Source organism: Pundamilia nyererei, unplaced genomic scaffold (genome assembly GCF_000239375.1).
Source record: "Pundamilia nyererei isolate P.nyererei 1_Seehausen unplaced genomic scaffold, PunNye1.0 scaffold00035, whole genome shotgun sequence".
NCBI classification, from domain to species: Eukaryota; Metazoa; Chordata; class Actinopteri; order Cichliformes; family Cichlidae; genus Pundamilia; species Pundamilia nyererei.
The window spans coordinates 150,503-173,021 of record NW_005187436.1 but is presented as its reverse complement, the minus strand read 5'-3'; the positions used below and the strand labels follow the sequence as shown (position 1 = coordinate 173,021).

At 40.0% G+C, this 22,519-nt stretch overlaps 1 protein-coding gene across 1 annotated transcript; it reads left to right on the top strand.

The window, feature by feature from the left end:
• The first annotated feature begins 1,829 nt into the window (after positions 1–1,829).
• On the top strand, positions 1,830–22,202 carry sema3e (sema domain, immunoglobulin domain (Ig), short basic domain, secreted, (semaphorin) 3E). Its single transcript, XM_005729861.1, has 17 exons — positions 1,830–3,000; positions 10,612–10,772; positions 13,254–13,313; positions 13,595–13,714; positions 15,273–15,366; positions 15,638–15,754; positions 16,402–16,544; positions 16,629–16,743; positions 17,173–17,242; positions 17,320–17,464; positions 17,793–18,018; positions 18,240–18,331; positions 18,749–18,790; positions 19,025–19,194; positions 19,556–19,626; positions 19,906–20,039; positions 20,343–22,202. Exons 1-17 carry the CDS (start codon positions 2,868–2,870, stop codon positions 20,841–20,843), a joined length of 2,394 nt encoding a protein of 797 aa, XP_005729918.1. The 5' UTR covers positions 1,830–2,867; the 3' UTR covers positions 20,844–22,202.
• The last annotated feature ends 317 nt before the right edge of the window (positions 22,203–22,519 follow it).

The following is a 22,519-nucleotide window of genomic DNA, read 5'->3' as shown; positions in this document are numbered from 1 at the left end:
CCCAGGGACACGTGTAAGAGGACAGAATTTCAATGGAGCTGGTAAGAAAGTAGCTGCTGTTGTTAATATGTGTAGGGGTGCTGCTTTGATGGGCCCTGGGTAAAAAGCTAACAGTGAAACTGGATTCGTACAAATAGCAACATTGAGGGCTGAAATGAAACACACAAATCAAGAAAACGTAAGGGAAGCAGGGACACACTGAATGAGGATAGTACAAAAAATAAAAAAGGAGTGCAGACAGAGGTTATTTGAGCTTTTATTGTTTCTGGATTGAGGCATATTCCTGACTGATTACTGCTGTTAGACAGGGTAGAGGAATTAGATACCCATTCAGTCAATGATAGGATAATGTAAGCAAAAGAATGCATTGCCAGACTATCTACATTAGACTCTTTAAATGGCTATTAATCTTAGGCACTGGCTTAAGAGATCGGAAATGAAAATGTTCTGCAGAAGCTTTCATCTGGAGGCAGAGCTAAAATATGTTCTTGCATTAATGCCTGGGTTCAAACTGATGAAACTCTGTGTCACAGTCAATCTGACGGTGCCAGCTCCGGGAACTTTGATGATGAACAGTTGTCTCATGCTCAACAACAGATGAGAGTCTATAATTGCACCAGGCAATGAAATAACAGAGATAGTATATGTTACAAGACCTCCATATACATACAAAGTCCTTCTGTTCTGCAGGGAACAGGTGCAACGTGGGAGTGTAGTCATGATATCCTAGGGTGGTGAAGGGGCGTGGGGTTGCTGGTGCAGCTGCCACGTACAGCCTAATGCAATCATTTCTGTGACTGCATGTCTTTTAATTGCTATTTGTTGATGAGGACATTTTTATAGAATCTGTAATGTTAACACTACTGTATGTGCTGTTTTCAAGCTTTCTTTCTAATTACTAAGTCACATTTGTTTGTTTTGCACTCCCCTTTTTGCTGCTGTTAATTGACTCGGGGATCTCAAATATGAATGAGTACTGTCACTGGGAAATGTTCTCATTAAATCCCTGCTTCACAAATTGAAAAGCAATGCAAAGCAGACACAGATTTGAGAATAACAAAACAAATTTATTTTCTTTTTTTTCTGTAGTGACTGATGGGTTACTTGGGGTGCTAAGCATGGATCAGCATGACTTAATGTTGATGTCAACACACAGCCATGAGAAAGAACAGAGAAAAACAGATGTATTTCAGAAGACAGATATAGATCTGCTCCAGTGGATTGATGTCTATGTTGTTTTCTTGAAGGGTATCTGCAGATTCAGTAATGACTCCAATCTCTTCTTGTACTTATTTTTGCGTGTTTCAGTAAGTTTTTGCATGTGTTTGCAAAACATGTTCAGTCAATCTTTTCCACAATGCTGACAAGACCTGGATACCTCAACTTAAACACCGTAACAGATACACAAGGGCTGCGGGAACCTGGGATAGAAATTAACTTTAGACAGACTACAGAAACAAAAGTCCTGGTAGGATAAATCAGAGAAGACGGTGCAGCATACACTAATAACAAGGTTTTAAAGAACTGATGGGTTTGATGGATGGGGAGGAAGATAAAAAGAAAGAGAACCTAAGCAAGAAAGGAAAAATCTTCATGAAAGGAACCTTGTACATGGAAACCCATGGTAACAGTGGTAATGACTATCCACATGGAAACAAGCACAAAGAGGGAAATAATTGAAAATGAAAAGAAGTGCGAGTTAACCTTGGCTGTGGTCCATATTAATGCAGAAGGGGCAGGAGCCAAATGAAGGTAGTGGAGGAGTCGAGCAAGGGTAGAGAAGAAGTGGGAGTAGTCTGTAGAGTGACATTAGAGGAGGGGAAGTCTGCCTGGGAGACACACTGCACTTAATCCAGCTGCCTGGGAGGGAAAGACAGATCCTGAGGCAGTTTAGAGGAAGGAGCAGGCAATTTTCAGCCCTTCTATCTGATACAAACTCAGTCCATTTCTAACCACACACGCAGGCTTTTACTCAAACACACCACACTGTGGCAGGTGGCCTCTGCCCAGATCAGTAGCTGTGGTAGAAACCATCTCAAGTGACTGACAGAGGTTTCAACTGAGGTTTGGAGCCTCCCTGACTGAGCGTGAGCAGAGTTAGGAGCTGGAGCTTTACTTTCTTTCCTAGTGCAGAGAGACCGCACGTCAGGCACGAGGCTCTCCACTCCTCCCGTCTTCTACTCATCCTTTGCTTGGGCTCTCGTCCAGAGAATGACTGGCTCCAGTGGACCCAAGAGGAGGAACACAGACTGAAGACAGAGCACACCAGCTCCAGCTCCAGATCTGCCTGTCTGCCCTCCTACTGGGATAGACTTATACACTGAGGTTTTACAAATTAGCATCTACACCTTTGTGGGATTCATAGATCTGATTTTTTTTCTACCTTCTTTTCATTCATCACATCAGAAAGAGTGGATCTAAGCTGTTCATACAGACAGACAAAAAAAAAAACAGACGGACTGACATATGGACAGAGGACAGTGAGCACTGCGGCGTGAATGTGGCAAGTGGACTTCTCTTCTCCCTGGTTACTAAAACCAAACAAGGATAATACCCAAAGCACTACCCTGTCCACAGAGGTAGTGGGTGGATGCAGCTTTCAGTCGACTGCTATAGGGGAAAGCAGGGGCTATATAGAAGCTGCAGAGATACACTGAGCCAATTCACATTGTTTTGATCATTAGAAAATGGACTGCTACCTCCAAGCAAGCTCTTGTTGGATTGTTATATTACAGATTGTATCTTACTGAACAGTATTTGCAGAACGCTGCTGAGCAAACACCTGTGGGCAATTTCTTTTTTCCTAAGACCTCGGAGGCTACGTTGAGACTCTGGACTTGCATGGCTTCTAAATAGGCAAATGTAGAATGTTTATATCAATGATGATGGTAGAGTGCATACGGACTGTGTATCTCTCACTGATGCTGCTGTATATTGCTCTGCTGGGCATGACACACACAGCACACAGCATCAACCCAAGGATACGTCTCTCCAACAAAGGTAAGAAATATCTAATGTGTGTTTCTTTTCATTTATTTTGTCAATAAATATTTATATAGCATGCTTTAAAATGCTTCCTGTGCTTCATTAATATAGAGACAATTTGATTTTTTTGACACTGTCAAAAATTAATCAGCGCACTTTGATTTTTCTGCACAGACTAATAACTGGAAATTGGAAATGAGACAGGTATAATGCAAAATCATTGTCCATACTTAATAGACTTCTGCTCTCTGCCAGTAGTCACTGTAGCATAGTTGATGACTGCACTAAAAATTTAATAGCTAATGTTAGTTTTTATACAGTTTTAAAGCATTATAGTTTCCTGCAGAAAATATGCATAAAGTTATACATAAGCAATGAAATGATGCATCAAATGCTCAGTGAAAAAATAGTGAAGTTAAAAAAAGTGCTATTCTTTGGACGTGAGTTCAGGATGCTATTAGTTATCATTACCGTGTAATGAGATGTTTATTGAAGATTTATGTTTTAACCTGGCACTGCGCAGCGTTGGCTCAGGGAAGACTGAACTCTGCTTTGACTTTGGGAAGTGCACCCTTTTTTTCACCCACTGTTGATATGTAAGGAGCCTCCTTGTAGTTTGTTTTGGTGCCCCAGCCATGGTGGTTGAGAATCTAAAATGTGGCTTTCTCTCATGCTATACTGGTGGTGTGATGGAAACGTTGTTTATTTCTTTTCTTGGTGCACGGGAATGTGCGTGCGTGCACGTGCCGGTTAAAGTGTGTGTGGGAGTTTGCGATGCCCTGGTATGTAGACTGATTTTTGTGTATCTCTTAGACAATAATGAGGGTTTTATCTTTGCAGATAAAACTCTTGAGTAAACACTGGCCTTTTCTCACAGTTTCTTTGATCTCTACAGCAACAGAAGGTGATGATTTCACATAAGCCTGTTAGTCATGGTTGAAAATAGGTGTGGAATTTGGATGGTCAATAACTCCAAAATACGTGTTTGGACTCAGTTATGAAAGCTGACAAGTCTGGTTCATCAGTAAGAGGGTGTGCTGTTTTATGATATGTACTGCACGTGTTATTTTTCTCGTCTTTGCTCATGTGTCAGCAATAGCACAATAACTTACAATGAAAAGTAAGGCAAAGTTCGCACCAAAACAAATGTTAGAAAATCACCACTGATGTGCTTAGTCACAAAAAGTAGGTATTAATTATGATTGTTACTTTCGGTTCATTAATTGCCCAAGGGGCGAGCTGAGACACTCACTGACATACCACCTAGCACTCTTTCTTCCTCTCTCTCTCTCTCGCTACATGCTCTGGCTAGCACAGGGGAGCTTGAAATGGCTGCAGTTGGATCCTATCATTATGGAATGAAAAACATCTAAGTCCTAATTTATGCCTCATGGGCTGTTCTGTCAGTGATTTTTTGCACACACCCTAAACTCACACATATGAATAAACAAAGAGAGACACATGTACAGGCGAAATAAATTCTGTAAATTCTTCACACACTGACAATTTGAATGCAGTTCAGGAAGATGGAAAGAGATGGATGTGGTTTTACTAACCTACTCCTAGAAGTATGACCATATTATCATAACATTTGGTATCAAAGCAGGTTAGAAAAACTAAATTCTTCTATTTAAGCGAAGGTTTAATAATGGGAAAGAAAATATTATAATATCAATAATGAAATACTTGTATTCTGCTTTTGGTTAGATGGGCCGATCCATGATGTGGGATCAATAGAAAGCTCAATAAATGAACAGGTCAAATTTCCAGAGTTTGTGAGATTGAATTCCTTTGGGCCCATTACCATGTGTTTTAAAGATGGCGTTACTGCCATACAGTATGGACCTCTCTGCGCTTTTATGTGAGCCATACTTTGCACGTTTTATGGCAGAATTATTCACTATTTCTTTTTTTGATCTTTTCCCAATGTTCTTTTCGAGACTTCTGTTCCAGTGAAGACCTCTTTAAATGCATTTAATTCACTTTAATCCCACTCATTCTTTCATGTGCTTACACATCCAGTTAACTCCGAGCTGTTACCTAAATCATATGGTGTATCGAGTTACAAACACAGACTCTGTGCTGTTTGACCGTAATCTTCTGCTGCAAAGATTTAAAAGACTTTAAAAATAACATAAAGATGTTAATGCATCTCAGTTGCTTGGGCTTTTGCCCAATAAAACCCCCTAAGTCTTGGACTATAGCACAGAAAGCCCCCATTAGCGAGATATGCTGACCATAAAACAAAAATAAAAAGATACTGTTTGTTTTGAAATTTTCGGACACAGAGCCATGCAGTTTGGATTTGCATCATTCAAGGTGCTTGGCAGCAGGTTGTTTTTTCAGCTCTCCAGGACTGTGAAGTGAAATGAGCTCTTCCTTTAGGACAGCCATCAATTTTGCTGCTAATGAAGCTGTTGCACAGCTAGCATGTTGACAGGCTGCAGATAGGTGGTCAGACTTAGATGTATTCTGCTGCTTCCTCAGCACTTTCATCATACTTGGCCTAAGCTGCTGAGAGTTTGATGCAGCAGATTTCATAGTTTGCATAGTTCTAATGACCCAGCTGGAAAAAAAAGTCAAACCCAGAAACGTGTGCATTTAATTTATGAACAAATTGGAACAATAAATTGCTTGTTTAGCAAAGCTAAAACATCACTTTCTCCTGCCACATAATAGATACCTACACAGAACAGTAAAAAAAAGGAAGAAAAATAATGACCATTTTAAAATAATTAAATTGACCAGGAATTTCCTCAGTCGTCTGCCAAGGACACGTTTTCACTAAAGCTGTAAGCATTTAGTAACAAAAATATTTTAATGCAGCGAGTCAATAAAGGGGAAAAAGTTGTTCTGGCAAGGTTAAAATCATACTGCATGTGACCGCTTATATAAATAAACAGATGCACTTTCTTTATTATGTCCAATTGGAAACTTCAAGAGAAAGAAAGTTAAAAAAAAACAACAAAAAACAACAACTTGTGAGCTGAATTTCATCATTTACTATTTCTTTCACATGAGTGAGCAAAACATGCTTTTTATTAAAGAAAAGTTACAGTGTAGAAATAGATAAGTAAATACACTGGTTGAGAAATACAAAGCTTGTGCTTAGCATTGCCTTTCTTCAGTAGAAACTGTAAAACTGTGTGATTTGAGCAGAGGCAGCTGAGGTGCAAGCATCTCTGAGCACAGGTAGCAATTACTCATGTCCTTTGAAACTATAATTTTAGAGGTGCCACTCCAGACAAGAAAAAGCTTTTTCTGTGTACTTTACAATCTTGAAATGATGAATATGTGGGTGACTTTCATCTGGGGCTGAGATGGAAAACACCAGTGTGACTCTAGATGTGTTTGCCTCAAAAGAAATGGGGATTTTTGCTTCTTGTTTTTTCTACTTACATATAATGTGTTAAGTGAGGAGTCCCATTATGTTTCTTGCCTCTGTGTGTGAAGAGGCCTATAATTAGCATTTACCACACTGCATCGCGGTCACAGCACAAGTCATACTGTAGACCTTAAATCAAACAGCTAGAAAATGAAGGGAATGGTGGCGTAAATCACACCTTTTAGGCTAGCACAGGAAAAGGGATCATCTTTCAGCCTTCTCCAGTCGCCTCTACAATCACCCTTCTCATATTCTCATTTTGTGTGTGTACATCTCACCATCATTTTTTTCACCCATTGTGTTATGTATGTGTTCTCTGGTTCATTAATGAGATGTCCAGAGGGGAAGGCAGCTGGTGAAACTCTAATATCCTTTCTGACCTTTTTGCAGTGAAGGGAGCATGAAGACTAGGTGAGTTAAGTTTGTAACAGAGAAGCATAGATAGGACAAAAATGGTGCCTCTGTAGAGTCTAAGCTGCAATGATATTACAAGGGAGGAGGATGAAGGATAGCAAAAGTGATGGATTCATTGTGGATATTGTTTGTTGTAGGTTGGTGCATCAAAGAGAGTAAATAACAGGAAAGGTCTCTCTTATTTCACTCTGCCAACTTTTGGGGGGAAAATAAGAAGAGAGGAGAACTGTAATAAATGGTTTCACACAATATTGATCCAAAGCGTTTTTAATGTCCCCAGCTAATTATATGCAGCTAATTATGTTCAAAAGAGTGAGTGTCCACAGCCATCTGTAAAGCACATTGGATGCTCTGTCATGGTTTGGGGATGCATTTCAGCCAGTGGTGTTGGAGAGCTTAGCAAATTTTGCAACACAACCTTGAAAAAAGTCTTGAAAAACTCCATGTACACCACATATCCAGTATGATTCAATAAATCGCTAGTGTGGCTAAAGACTTGTGGACAGTACTGCATTCACCATGCTGGAGTTGACATTGAAATCAGTTTATACATTCTGGTCCTTTAACATACAGCGCCGATATACATCAAGTTATCCAGTAAGTCCTTCATTTTTATCTCAGAGGCCACATAGCCTACTTCATATATGACTGAAGGAGTAACAGATGGGGACAGGCACAGTGATATATTCACAAACCTTGCAAAGAGATGAAGTACGTATGAGGTGTATGTATCTGCTTGCCTTTTGATGTGGTTTTTAGGTCTTATCTTAATTTATAACTTTATTCAGGAAACATACTTGCACTCTTGTCATTACAGAGAAGCACACTCTGTCTCACCCTCCACAGACACACCATGTGGGTTTCATTTTGCTCTGTGACATCATTCCCCCTCACACAAGGGAATATAGAAACACAAGGCTGTATACCGATAATGGCATAACACCACAGTTCTTCTGCTCCTGACCCCACCCCCAGGAGTTCTGCAGTCTCACTCAGGCTTTCAGGAGAACAGACCCCCTTCTCATTTTTTTTTACCCTTTAACAGTTCACTTCTATAATTCTCTTTGTTTCTGTTCCTGCACAAGTCCCATTACTCAGTGTAATACGCGTAAGCTTATTTTGCTGGAAATACGAGCCTGTCTACCTCAAGTTTAGGTTAAATGTGTGCTTAGTCCTTGGCAATATACAAAATTATGATAGATACTTTAATTTGTGTTTTTAAGTTTGCAGGGGAATGTTCTTTTTTTCTCCATGATCTCCTGTGTGCAGTTACCTTGGTTTATGTGGCCATAGATGAAATGCTGCTAAAGTACTGCTGCACACTTGGAGACACACGCATACACATACTGTATCCCCTCATACAGCAAAACAGTATTTCCATACATGGATAAAGAAGAGATGACAAAGTTTATTTTGATTTCATCACATCAAATCTCCTTAAAAATCTATCAGCACTCCTCAGACAACCGATGAAAGTGTGCGCCTTGTGGGAGTCCATTTTCTTTGTGTCTGTCATTTGAAGTGGGATCACAGTAGGGCCATGTGTCTCTTTGGCAAAGTTGCTGGTAGAGAAACACCCTCTTCCTCCTTCCAACTACTTAGCTGTTGGCTAAGGAGCTGTCACTGGCTGCAGATGGTGAGAGAGCGAGATCTGTGGAGAATTGTGGAAATCCCCCCATTCCTTTATTCAGCCAGTGGGGTGGCATGCACTTATAATAACAGAGGAGAAATCTTTAAACAACTCCTCTGAAACATCCTTCAGTTCATCTGTATAATCAGAAGATCCACTGATTGTATTTCTGTAACTTCAACTGTAATTATAACATTTTTATATGTGATTATAGGTTTTTAGAACTTGCATTTTTGCATTTCCTTTTCTTTTTCTTTCTTCAAATGAACATTGCTTACTGTAAAAACATTCCAGTTCAAAAGAGGTGAACACCACATATCTACAATGTAACAAACAAATCTACACAATTAAATGTAAGTTTATTTGCAGTTTTTCTTGTGTGTGTGTGAGAGAGAGAGACTCCTACAGGTCTATCTTAGTGCCTTGTTATGTGCATGTGTCCATATAAATCAGCTGCAACTCATCTTTATTGACATAGACAAGTGAAAAGCAGATCGAAAAATGGGTTTGACTTACACACTGTTTATTCCATCATTTTAAATTGCCCTGTAAGTCAGTCATCTAAGTGAGTAGCTGCAAATTTTACATCACAAGAAAAAAGAAAGAGCTGATTGAAAGCCAGTGTTAGAGGATTGTGCTAATGCAAGTCCAGCTTAGCACAGAGGGATTAAGGAGATAAAAAATCTGCATGTGAGTGACACAAAAACTGAAAGAATTCCGTGTATGTGTGGTGGGGGCTGTCTGTATGTGTGTGGATTAGATAATTACAGGAAGCATGTCTGAGCCTTGGCAGAACACCACTGCCACTCTCCGTCTCTGCCACCTAACCACCAAAGATTTAATTCTACTCAAACAAACTGTCACTTGTCTCCAACGCAGAAATCTTAATAGCAACAAAACATACACAATCACCCATTCCTCTGTGGATACCTAATCCTATTTTAAACAAATAAAACTTTCCACGGAGTGGAGTACTGTTGCCAAGAGTGATCTGCAAAATAGGATAAACACTCTCTCCTCCTATCTTGGAGATCGAGTATCACTAAAAATATACAGCGCCTAGAAAAACAAATCATACAATTACCCCCTGCAGCCCTGGCACGTAGAGGCACCTCAGCATTGTTTTAAATAGTCCAAAGGCTGGTACAGTAATATGATTAAGTAGGTTATTTTTTTTTTTTCTCTTCTTTCAAAAGGAGTTTGATGTACAGTGTGAAGATGAACTACCATTTTCATGAAAAGTAGGACGAATAAATGTTTTGGGTTTTTTTCACAAATTCTAGCTCGTCTGGTTGGCTTGACCTAAGGTCTCAAAAAGCACCATTAACACACACCAGATCCCCTTTCTTCCTTTACGAGGGCACCTAGCCCAACCGATCATGTGTTAATGAAAGGTTTTTCAGGCCAGTGGAACCCAGAGGAAGTGCATGCCTCTGGAAGTCTGGGACTTAGTTTAAATCCCTCTCCCCCAGTCTTTCGTGAAGATTACAGAGAGCAGGTATGGTGGGGCAGCCTGCCAAGCTCAATCTCAGGTGTGCATGTGCATGGGTGGTATTTGTGATGCAAACCGTGTTTGCTGGTGCGTTTATGTTTATATAAAATGACATGCATGTGATGGTCCACTGCCTCCTTTTTAGAATAAGATTTCAAATCACCTAAAGCAAAACTGACAGGGAGTGGCAGCTCATCTAAACTAATGGCTGATAAGGAGCCAGTTCGCTTTCCTGTCTGACAAAACTGCTTCCTCTTAGTACAAGAAACCATAGCCTAGTGCAACTCAAAAGATTACTTCCTGAATCGTTTCAGCTTTTTTGCATTTTCAAGATGTAGCTAAAAATAGTCATCTTCTAAGAAATCACTTATTTGTCATTTCTTTCAGATTTAGGGATGATAACCACTGTTGAAGTGAGATATAGGTATCACTGAGAAGGGAGACATAAGATGGAAAGATAACCTTTGCTGTCTGTGATTCTCATGAGGTTGGTATGAATCAAAAACACATGTTGCAATATGACCTTGGCCACTTGAGCAGTTGGACTTTAGGCACAGGTTTCTACAGTTGTTAGAAATCTCTTGAGGAAGGGTGTCTGGCTGAAATTGACTTTCACTACAGTCAAAAAGCTGCATACATGTAAAGTATATCTAAATGTGTGCTGTGTTTATTATTGTAATCAATTTATTTGTATTGTCTATATAGAGCTTTGGCAGCTGAACAGGACTTGGGTGTTCCAGAAACATGGAGTGTCACTTCAACCCCAGACCATGTTGCTGGATGAGGGCCACGAGAGGCTTTATGTTGGTGCCAAGAATGCTCTGTTCTCTCTTAGCCTGGACCAGGTTAACACACACCATGCAGAGGTGAGCCTGGTTTCTTTCCTTCCTGTCAGCAACTGCGATATTTAGACCCATAAGTCTATAGACTAGCCAAAATGAATGTAAACGCTTCTTTATCCGGCATGGGTTCAAAATGATGAGCTAAATATGGAAATGAATAAATAAAGAGGACGTTTTTTAAAACTTACTGGAGAGATACATAACAACAGGCACTGTATGGTTAAGGGGTGAACACAAAAACAGATAAATTATTTAAAAGTTATAGAGACAAGAGGAGAGTGGGAGAAACAGACAAACCAGCAGGACTGACAAGGCCAAAGGCTAATTGGGAACATTTGGAAACAATTCGAGAATGACAGAGGCGGCGATAAGAATGAGACAGGATGCAATTAACACATCTCCCCTTTCTCATTTCTGAATTTCTACATCCTCACCTCACATTGTCTGATGAGATGCGAGCAGAGGAGACAAAGAAGAGAGGAAGTGAAACAACAGGCATTTAACATAACGAGACAGCCTTGCTTCAGGGCCTCATTTTAAAGCAATGTCAATTAAATATGAAGTTTGGCACAACTGCAATGCTTAGGCATCAATAAATTGTTTTGTTATAACTTAACTTCTGCTAGTTTTAATTATAATCACAGAATGGCACAATATGACAATATAAAGCTCAGTAAGAAGAGATCAATTGGAAGAACTGAACATGATTTACGGAGACAGACAAATGAATGTATTTTGCGATTAGACTCAGATGACCCATCATGGCAGAATGGAATCCCAGCTGTGATAGGATTTAGAACAGGACCCCTGAAGTCTAGACGCTGGTGGTGGTGAAGATGAAGACTCAGGCTTGAATAGTGTTCTGGCTGAAGTGTCTGAGGTGGAGGTGGGGAGGAGGTGGGCTGCGCAAAAGACAGTCTGAAAGGGAGAACGATGGAGAGCACAGATTTAAACCATGGCTGGCTCAAAGCAGGCAGGTGAGAAGGTGAATGGCCTGCCTTTGTATAGCACTTTACTCAGTCCCTAAGGACCCCAAAGCACTTCACACTACATTCAGTCATTCACCCACTGGCAATGGCAAGCTACATTGTAGCCACAGCTGCCCTGGGGCGCACTGACAGAGGCGAGGCTGCCGGACACTGGCGCCACCGGGCCCTCTGACCACCACCAGTAGGCAAACATGGGGTTAGTATCTTGCCCAAGAATATTTGGCATGCAGCCAGGAGGCAGCCTGGGACCGAACCACCGACCTTTTGATTAGTGGCTGACCTGCTCTGCCACCTGAGCTACAGCCACCCCATGGACTAGAGTAACGATGTCAGTTGTAAGACTGACAGTGTGGGAAAATGGTAGACAGATAAAAAGAAAAGCACCCAGCAAAGCAGGCACATGAGTGATTACAGCTCTTCCTTATTGAACTTACACATAAGCTTCATAAAGTTTAAACATGCAGTGGATCATCACAAATGCTTAATCAACAAATGAATATAAATAGCACTTGAATAGTTGTTTCAAAACTTCTCCTCCCACCTTGGTTTGTATATTCAAGCCATGTGTCATGTCTCTTTTTTACAATGAGGGTGAAAACATTTCTACAGAGAGTACACCTTTTCATCTTTGATTTTTTTTTCCTTCTAGCAAGATTGCTTCTCTGCTCTGGACTCTAGATGCGTTTTAGGAATTAAGACATCTTTCAGCGTGCTGAAATTGATTTCAGTCTCAGACAGGTGGACGGTCAACAAAGGAGATGAAAAAAGCGTATTAAGTAACAACAAAGACCCGGTTCCAGTCTTGCTGGCGTAGCTATGAGCAGGGATGGTGAACAGGTGTATCCCTTTCACCCGCAATGTATGACAGAGTCTTGACGTTAAATATATAAATCATGGTAAAAGCAGGGGAGAAGTCACTGGTTATGATATATGATCAAGTGCATGATCAAAGTTTCGACTCTTCATGAATTCTAGGCGTAATAATGAAAAAGAAAGATATTTTTTGACGTTCTTACCACATTTCTCTTACAGCCTCCTAAAATTAAAAGCAAATATATATATATATATATATATGTTGTCATGGAAACAGTTATGCTCATGAAGACATCATAAAATATAGTGGGGGGTTATTGCAAAACAATGGACATATGTTGCAGATGTACCACATGCAGGGTTTAATTGCAAAGTGGTTTAAAATTATAGCTTTGCGCATGAAATGCTTGCTTTTCCAACTCCTCTTTCACGATTGATCTTCCTTGCTTTCTTCTTTTCTTATATGTCATGTGGGAGGGACTAAGGTGAGGGTAGAGAGAGAAGAAGCAAATTCAAGATGTGCAAACCGAGAAATGAGAAAACGGGAGAGAAACTGAAGACACAGGGAAAAATAACACACTCAGATACATCAATCGTTGACAGAAGACAGGAAAAGACACATCAGTGGCCATAACAATTCTTTTGTGTGATATTTAAAGAGTGTAAAGAGTAAATGTGGGGGGACAATTGTGCTGTGTTTCAGATCCAGTGGGCCAGTACAGAGTATCAGGTGGAGGAATGTCTCATGAAAGGGAGGGAAAAGGTAAGGCTTCTGCAATAAAATATGACTGAATATACAGATGGTTATGTTCTTTGCTATAACTTGTTGTTATTATTATTGTTAACAGTAAGCACTAATGACCAGCTGAATATTTATTGGCCTGATATGTATATGATTATGAACCTGAACATGCTTTATCAATATTATTAATGATCCAGAAACACCCTGGCATGTTTCCATTGCCCATTTTTCACTGTTTGGTCCCAGTGTAAAAGAACAACTCCCTACCGACTTTACCTTCATCCTTGTAATTCCTCCAACAGCAAGAGTGTGCAAACTACATAAAGGTCTTACAACAGTACAACCAGACCCATCTGTTGGCCTGTGGAACAGGAGCCTTCAACCCTATCTGTGCTGCGGTCAGAGTTGGGCATACATGGCAGGTGAGCCCAGAAGAAAGAACCATACAATGCCATACCATACCACTAGGGCTGACTAAAGTGCTGTACAATCACACCAAACATAAAAGACAAACTCAGGTCAAACGGTAAAAGATACAGAAAAACAAAAACAAAAAAACAATCATTTTAGGAACCAAAAGTTTAAAAAACTTAATTTCAGACACTTCAAAGTCAAACAGAATTGTGAATTATGATCTTTAGTTCTGTTACATCATTCTAATTATTCACTTTCAATATTTATACTAAAAAAAGATGTTGGATTGGTTAATGGTGGATTTCACAACGAGGTACTGGCATCAAAATGAGCAACTAATCCCAGGTTCTTTACTCTTAATCCTACCCCTTATGATGGATATGAAGATGAAGTGTTTTGATAAAGTTTCAGCCCTGGGTCTGCTCTGCTGTAAAAACACTGCACATGCTGCTGTAGATGTAAAGCTTTGGTTTTGGAGAGCATAAGGCTTTGTGCATGTGAGCGTCCATGTGGACACTCTCTGCTTATAAATTTAGTGAGCAGAAGGAATAAGGTTTCCGCCCTGCATTCCAGCACTTGTCCAGTAGGTCAACCAAGCCAGGGATAGCTTCCAGGCAGGAACCACACTCAGTCATCACTCAGGTCATTGGAATGCTCATAGCTGAGCACACAACTCAGATATGGCTGATTTATGTAAGCACAGAAAACTTACATGCCAAATTGCCTCCCGAAATCATGCATGTAGTACTTGAGATTGTATTCAGTCTTTAGTTACCTTTAATTTTGATCTTATTAATGTATACACTAGGAAAACCAAGATTAATAGATACTATTGAAATCGATTATGCCAACCAATGGCCAATCAACGTAATATCAGGTGGCTTAGATGTTTCAGTAAAAGCACAAATCACATACCAGAGTACAGACTGGAAGTAATATTGATTAGATGTATTTTTGCTCTTTTCCATTTAGTTTTGATAGGCCACTTCTTATGATGAATGAGTTTAACCCCAGAACTGGCTTCTGTTACAGTCATGCGTAGGGGGGTAGTCACCTCACAGCAGGGTTCTGTGGCTGCACATAAATCACTGCAGTATATGACATCTCCCCTGGACTGCCATTGACTGTTAAAATCACTGGTGGCCCACAGCATGTGAGCTGTGGTTCTATAGGGAGTTCAGATCTGTATTTGTAAGCATGTGTGGGTCTGTTTGTGTGTGCATACTTCAGCTGTTAGCATCTGAACGGTAAAAGTGGTGATCTCATTATGAAATAAGAGTAGAGAATAGCTGGTTATACCCATCCAGACAAAAGTCCTCCATTTGGTCATCCATCACTTGTTGTCTCATCTATCTTCCTCCCTCATTCTAATCCATCATTTTCTGATCTTTCCTTTCTGCAGTTCTTTTCGATTTATTCCTCTACACATCAGCTTAAGGGATTTGCTTAGGTGCTGTCAAAGCCTTTGCGCAGGAGTAACTCTTTAGTGTGTGTTTGTGGCCCTGTTTTGTGAATCCCTGTGAAAATAACTACACACATAACAAAGTGTTTTCATGTTTTCCTCAGGACAGGCTGTTTGCTCTTGAAGAAGAGAGCATTACAAGTGGCAGAGGACGAAGTCCATATGACCCCAACAGTTCCTGCACATCAGCGTTATCCAGTAAGAACTGCTCAACTTACCACTCAACACCTCCCCATCTGAGGTTAAAAGATAAAGGCTCAGTTGTGAAATGACCATGTTTTCATTTTAGTTCCATGGTAAAGCATGTAAATCTCCTCTGGCCAGTAAACACTGCCACCTTGTGGTCTTTTTCTTTAATTTATTTTAATAAATAATTATACTTTGTATAGTTTTAATCACATTAAAAGAAACTGCTGTTATTTTTTTAATAGCACTGTTGTTACTTTGTGTCTGTCCATGTGTACATTAGGAGGAGAGCTTTATATTGGCCTCTACACTGACTACTGGGAGAACGATGGTGCTTTGTGTCGACTTAACAACCAGACCTACACACGCACAGAAAGAAACGACAGATCCCAGCTAAATGGTTGGTGTACATTACAGGATTGTAATAACATGTCCTTATTAATGCGAAGGGCAAATATGTCCATATGGCGTGGCAGTGCAAACTGTGACCTCCTACTCGTGTCGAATGTGACGTTAACTATCTGGCACACATGTTTCTTCTCAAACATAGCTTCAAGGCTTATAATCATGTTAAAAAAGATGCTCATGATTTACACTACATAATTAAAGTCAATATACACTGATTAGCCACAACATCAAAACCAGCTGCCTGGGTGTCCTGTGGTTTTGGCTCATGAGCATTTGCAGCAAATGCACTGGGTCCACTAGTTTGTGTGGTAGGGCCTCTTGATCTGACTTGCGCCGGCATGTGCCACAGGTACTCAATCTCAGTTGGACCTCCAGAGTTTAGGGGCATGCACTCTTTGTTGTATTGTTAGACACTTTTGCTGGGGAGGTGCACTGAAGTCATTTTTATGCTGTGGGAGGGGTTTTAATGTTGTGGCTGATCAGTGTAACTGTGCTAATTAGTACTAGCTTTGAGATTTTTTCATATTTATTATATGTTTCCTTAATAAACCATATATTCACATTTATTTTCCTAAAAAAATGTTCATATAACACTTTTTTTTAGGTTTCACTGTATGCAACTAATTCTTCTTCCTACAGAACCCAAATTTGTTGGGTCTGCAGTTATACCTGACAATGATGACAGAGGTGATGATAAAGTTTACTTCTTCTTCACTGAGCGAGAGATGGATGCCGAAGGTGTGACCAAGGCTGTTTATTCCCGTATTGGACGGGTCTGTGCGGTGAGAACACTACAGAAACAAAATCCAACCAAAATGTTTATACTGACCGTGATATTAAAACCTATACATGCCTTTATCTCTCAGAATGACCAAGGAGGACAGAGGATGCTGGTGAACAGATGGACCTCCTTCCTGAAAACTCGTCTGATCTGCTCTGTGGCTGGACCCAATGGCATCGATACGCATTTTGATGAGCTCGGTAAAGAAACAGCAAAGCCTTACAAGCCACGTTATCTAATGATTGCTTTTTTCTTCTTCTTCTTTTTATATTGCACCCATCCACATTTACAAGTTTCAGATGTTCATCACATCGTGTGTCAATGTCTCATTTATTACTGCTGCCTTTGCCACACAAACCATCCCATTTAGAGGGAAAAATGTGATTAATGAGACATCATGAGAATAAATGAACAACTCCCACTGCTTTACTGGAGATGTCAAAGATGCATTAAAGACACATCTAACCATCTGCATGGAAAAAAAACCCTTTCTCTAAAACTTTGAACTAAATTTTAATGCTAGCATGCTAACATACTCAGAATGGCAATGATAAGAGAAAAAAAATGTCAGCTTCATGTGTGCTCAACAATATATACACTAAATCTAAATTATACATTTTGTGTTTCAGAGGACGTGTTTGTGCTCAACAACAAGGATGAGAAAAACCCAGAAGTCTTTTGCCTCTTTAGCACAACAAGGTGAGAAATGAGATGTCAGCATTTCATTAAAGAATTTCGCTCTCTATCAAATTTACTGATGAACCCTTTCTTTGTAGTACGGTGTTTAAAGGTTATGCAGTCTGTGTCTATCACATGGATGACATCAGAGCAGCCTTCAATGGGCCTTTCGCCTTCAGAGAGAGACCTGAGCATCACTGGACACCTTATGAGGACAGAGTCCCCTATCCTCGACCTGGATCTGTGAGACCCAAATTTGAAATAAATCACGTTTATGTGATTTAATTAACAGTTTCACCAGCATTGTTTATCGAGGGCACTCTCCTATTCTCCTATACATCCAGTCTGTGTTCAGAGTGGATGTCCTTTAAAATACAGAGTGCTGAAAGAATGCAGAGCAGTGTCAGTGAATGTCAGCACTGTTGTGGCTACCTTAGCAGGTCATGCCAGGGCAGTTTGAGCATGACTAATGCGTGTCAGCTTTTTTCTTTTCAACTTATGCAGTGAGGAAGCAATAAATAGTCTTTGCTTATCTTTGTCCCATCCTCTTCTCTATTTGCTTACATCACAGTGTGCCAGTAAAGTGAACGGTGGTGGCTTTTCCAGCTCTAAGGAGTTCCCTGATGAGGTCCTGCGTTTTTTGCGTTCTCACCCAGTGATGTATAATCCAGTCCTTCCGCAACATCATAGACCAGTCCTATTACAGACAGAACCAGGCAGAAGAAAGTTGACCCAGATTGCAGTTGACAGAGTCCAAGCCCAAGATGGACACTACCATGTTCTTTACATTGGCACAGGTATAGGCACTGTACTGGACTGCATAAATCCATGCAAAACGTGCAAGTAATGAGCATTTCATCAAAAAAGACACCAAAGAAATTTAATAGGTGTTCTGTAAAAACAAATACAAAGTCGTTGCATAAATAGTTTTAAAACAACATTTTCTTACCATTTCACACATAACTTGTTTGTTTGCTTTTGTTTGCAGCAGTATAATGTTTATCTCTCCTTCTGTTAGATGACTCAGTGGTGTTGAAATTTATCACCATCTACAACAAAGACACAGATACTATGGAGGAGGTGCTGCTGGAAGAGCTAGAAGTTTTCAGGGTACCATATTTTTTTGCTCCAGAATGTGAAAGCAAAGTAGACTTTGTTCCCAAGTGAATTCTGCATTATAATACGTCCACACCATAATTCAGTTGCTGCAGCGACACCACGAGAGGATAATGATTTGCTGATTTTCTTGCTTTCGATCATCAGAAGAGTACAAGTGTGATTGTTCAACCTGACAGCTGAGAGATCTTCATTATAGCATGAATACATTAGCTCTTCTCTACTAAGATCAGTTACATCTGAAAATTACTCAACAAGAAGTGGTTGCTGCTGTTTTCATTAAGAGCTGATTTGGTATGGACAGAAGAATGACAAGAGGCTTTCAGCTATGGTTTTTAATAGCACACAATGAACCAACCACTTATTCAGCTTTATTCTTAAATAACAGTAAAGTTTTTCCCTTTTTTGCAGGTAAAAACACCAGTGAGAGAGATCCTAATATCACCTAAAAGGGTAAGACAATAATCTGAATAGTTATTTGTGTTACTAATGCAGTTCTGCAGTTCTCCTGTTTAGCCACAAGATGATAACATTGTGACAGTATGCATAACACTGTATTGACATGATCTGCATGATTGTCTGTGCGTTGTTAAGTAGATCTGAGGAAAATACATAATGTATACGCAAAGTCTCATTTTAATTAGCCTGCAAATCAATTCTAATGGGCCACATTTTTTTGGTTCACAGCAACAGCTGTATGTTGGGTCAGAAGTGGGTTTGGCTCAGGTCAGACTGCATCAGTGTGACCTCTATGGTTCAGAATGTGCTGACTGTTGTCTGGCCAGAGATCCCTACTGTGCCTGGGATGGTATCACCTGCTCCAGATACTACCCTGCTGGAGTCTACCCCAGCAGGAGGTAACAGCATATATACACACCCTTCAGTACAGGAGTCATTTTCTTTTTATCGCAAATGTCTGCAAGAGCTATCATCTGTTTGCACCTTTAATAGTAGACACCCCCTCGGGTTCCATTTCAGGATCTTGCACAATGCTGTGAAGCTGGTTTCCCAAGTCATTATCACAGACACTGAGAGACATGCCAGCCAGATGTTATGTAATGCCAATCAGTATGCACTTGATCACCCTCTTCCTCTTTCCATCTTTCCTGCTCTCTTTTCCCCACGCTCACGTTCTCTCTGTCTTTCTTTTCACCCATCGCTTGCACTTTCATCACATGTTCAAAATTACTCTCTTTTTGCTTCTCTCTCACTTTTTAGCCGACGATTCAGGCGGCAGGATGTGCGCCATGGCAACGCTGTCCAGCTGTGCAATGGGCTGCAAATTGATGGTTAGTGTATAAAAGAACTGTGGGATGTGCATGTTTGTGTGGGTGTGCATGGCCACTTGCCTGTATTTACTAGAATATTAAAAATGTTGTCAGACAAATATGGTTACATGTTGCAAAAACCGTTTTTAAAAAAAAACTATGTGATTGGTGCACTTGTGCTATAGCAAAAGAACAATGAACAATTCAATGTACATTTACCAACTAATGAAAGGTCAAAGCAGCTCAATGTCATTTTTCTTGCCTCACTATGTTTTATGATGTGTGCGTATTGGTGTGTAGATGAAAAATGGCACAGAGCTAAAGACAGGCTGGTGTACGGGGTGGAGAGCAATAGCACTTTATTGGAATGTGTCCCGCGATCACTTCAAGCCAAGGTCCTTTGGTTCTTCCAGAAAGGAGGGGAGAACCATCAGGTAAGTCTGATGCATGTTTAAAATACAACGAACATACTTGTATTAAGTATGTTATTGTGATAAACAAGTTGTCACATTTACTTAGATGACAAGGTTCATAGATTGTTACAGATTTAAATGCGTATATCTTACATTCCATCTAATTCAGTAGTGTAGAGAAAGTCAGAAAGGTTATTTTCCTAAAAATCTTTTTTAAAAAGTCACTGAGTTAGGCATATTATTAAAATACTAACATTCTGTCAACCTAATTCATAAAATGACATCAGTGGCATAAAAAGTTGTTTTATCTCTTGCTTCATGTAGGTTCAAGGTGATGAACGAGTTGTTGTGACCTCACATGGGCTGCTGTTCTTACGTGTAAGAGGCTCAGATGCTGGTGTGTACGTATGTCAGACGGTGGAGCACGGATATGTGCACACATTGCTACGTATCACTCTACATGTGCTCAGAGGAGAGAAGGTGGAATCAGCAATCCACATGGTCAATGATGGAGATGGGGCAAAAGCAGCGGCTTTGTGTCACTCTTCCATGGGTCCCCCACCACGCCCCAGCATCAGCCCCAAATCTCTGGCACCATCCCTGGCATCAGGCTCCCACTCCAGGCTGTGGTACAAGGAATTCCTCCAGCTGATTGGCTATGGGGATGCTCAAAAAGTGGAAGAGTACTGTGAGAGAGTGTGGTGCTCTGATAAGAAACGTAAAAAGACTAAAAAAAAGTATGTTCCTCTGGCTGGTGAGAAGAGAATGAAAGGAAAGGGAGGAGAGAACTCCCACAGAGCTCCCAGGCACACCTTGGACACCTGAGGAGAGCAGAGATTCACTGCACATACATACATGCACTCACACACAGTCTAAAGGTCAGACTCGCTCAGTGTTTGCACCATGTAAAAGGTTTCCACTTTGCTTTCGACAAGAGCAGTACAAAAAAAAAAGAGAGAAAAAGAACAGTAGCAAGCTGCCTCGCTGTTGTAGCTACATTTATTACTGAGTAGTTTGACTGTGTTGTTTCCTCTTGTTTAAAAAACACTCTGCCTTTTTTTTTGTCGTATAAACTTATTTTTGGCGCCGATCAACATTACAAACTTAAGTGTCAGTATGGAGAAAGTGACCTGGAAGCATATGGACAACAGCAACATTGCTTCAAATCTGAAGAGACATGTGTTAATATCCGCTCCCTTGGATTGATCCAGCCTACCCCATCCCAGCTGTCAATTGAAGTGCACACAGAGGCTGCTTTACTTCTAATACAACGGTAAAATCCAGCAAACTCTTACGGCACCTACAGTGCCATGAGAGGGAACAACTGTCTTTTTACCTTATTTGTTACTACGGTAACTTATTTTCGTAGTTTTTTTTTTCTCTGAGTACTTTAGCTTTTTAGGTGTCATTAACTGGAGAATATGTTGTTTTTGAACAATGAAAAATAATTTGAGCATTATAATATTGCTATTTTGATTAGACTGCAGTCATGGCTTTGGGGTGTGTAGTTACAATGACCACAATACAAGGCGTGTTGTGATGCCACTGTTATTGATATTTGAGGCATGTTTCTGTTACAGTTGCACCCTTGATGAAAATAATTATTATCTAAGCACTTCTAAAAGTTTATACATTGGATGAAATGTGATCTTAGTAGTGGATCTCATTGTTGCTCTGTGTCTGCATTTATTATGTGTCTACTATTGTGATCAAATGTACCAACAGTATTGTGTGTATTGTATGCTGTATTTATCTAAAATTCAGGGTGGTCCTTATGTGCATATCTGATAATTATAACTGTGTATTCCAAAAATGATTTATCCTTCTCCGCTTCCTGCCCTGTTCGCCTTCTGTTTTCTCTCGTACTGTTTCTCTTTCCTCCTTTTGACACTCTTTAAAGCCACGTTATGATTTTGTTTCTCATGAGTGATGCTGTAGATGGGCTTTACCACAAACAGTAATGTACATCACCAAATTTCTCTGTGAAGAAAAACACCAAATAAATGATAGGGTCACTAGCCAAGCATATCATTAGCAAAACTGATGAGTCGGTATGTATATTCAATTTATCCTGGAATGACAAGAAAAGAAATGATCTTACAGTGAAGTATACACTGTAGTCGTGTGGTAATTACTCCAGAGGACCATATTTCTTCTTTATTATTTATTTCTTTTCTTTTTTACATTGTTTTGATCTTTATGGTATGTGATAAAAAAAAAAGTCCACTTTTCTATGTCAGGCCTTAATGTCACTTATCATTCACCTTGAGTATTCTTGATAAAATGTTGTGTCTGCTATACCCCCCTATAAATTCTTGTCATTAAAAAAAGATGGATCATCCTTCCCTGGTGTCACCTCTGTGGTTAAGCAATCAATAATGGCAACGCATACTCCGAGTGTGTGTAACAGCATACACACAAAAACAGATGGAGAAAGTGGTTATGCAGTAGTAGTGATTAAAACAGGAATGAAAAAGACAAAACATATATATATATATATA

Bases quoted from the DNA above. Each gene is read 5' to 3' on its own strand.
- sema3e (XM_005729861.1), top strand. From the start codon at position 2,868: ATGTTTATATCAATGATGATGGTAGAGTGCATACGGACTGTGTATCTC. The intron at 17,465-17,792 runs GTGAGACCCAAA...CTTACATCACAG, and splicing joins CCTATCCTCGACCTGGATCT to TGTGCCAGTAAAGTGAACGG. The intron at 19,627-19,905 runs GTTAGTGTATAA...ATTGGTGTGTAG, and splicing joins CAATGGGCTGCAAATTGATG to ATGAAAAATGGCACAGAGCT.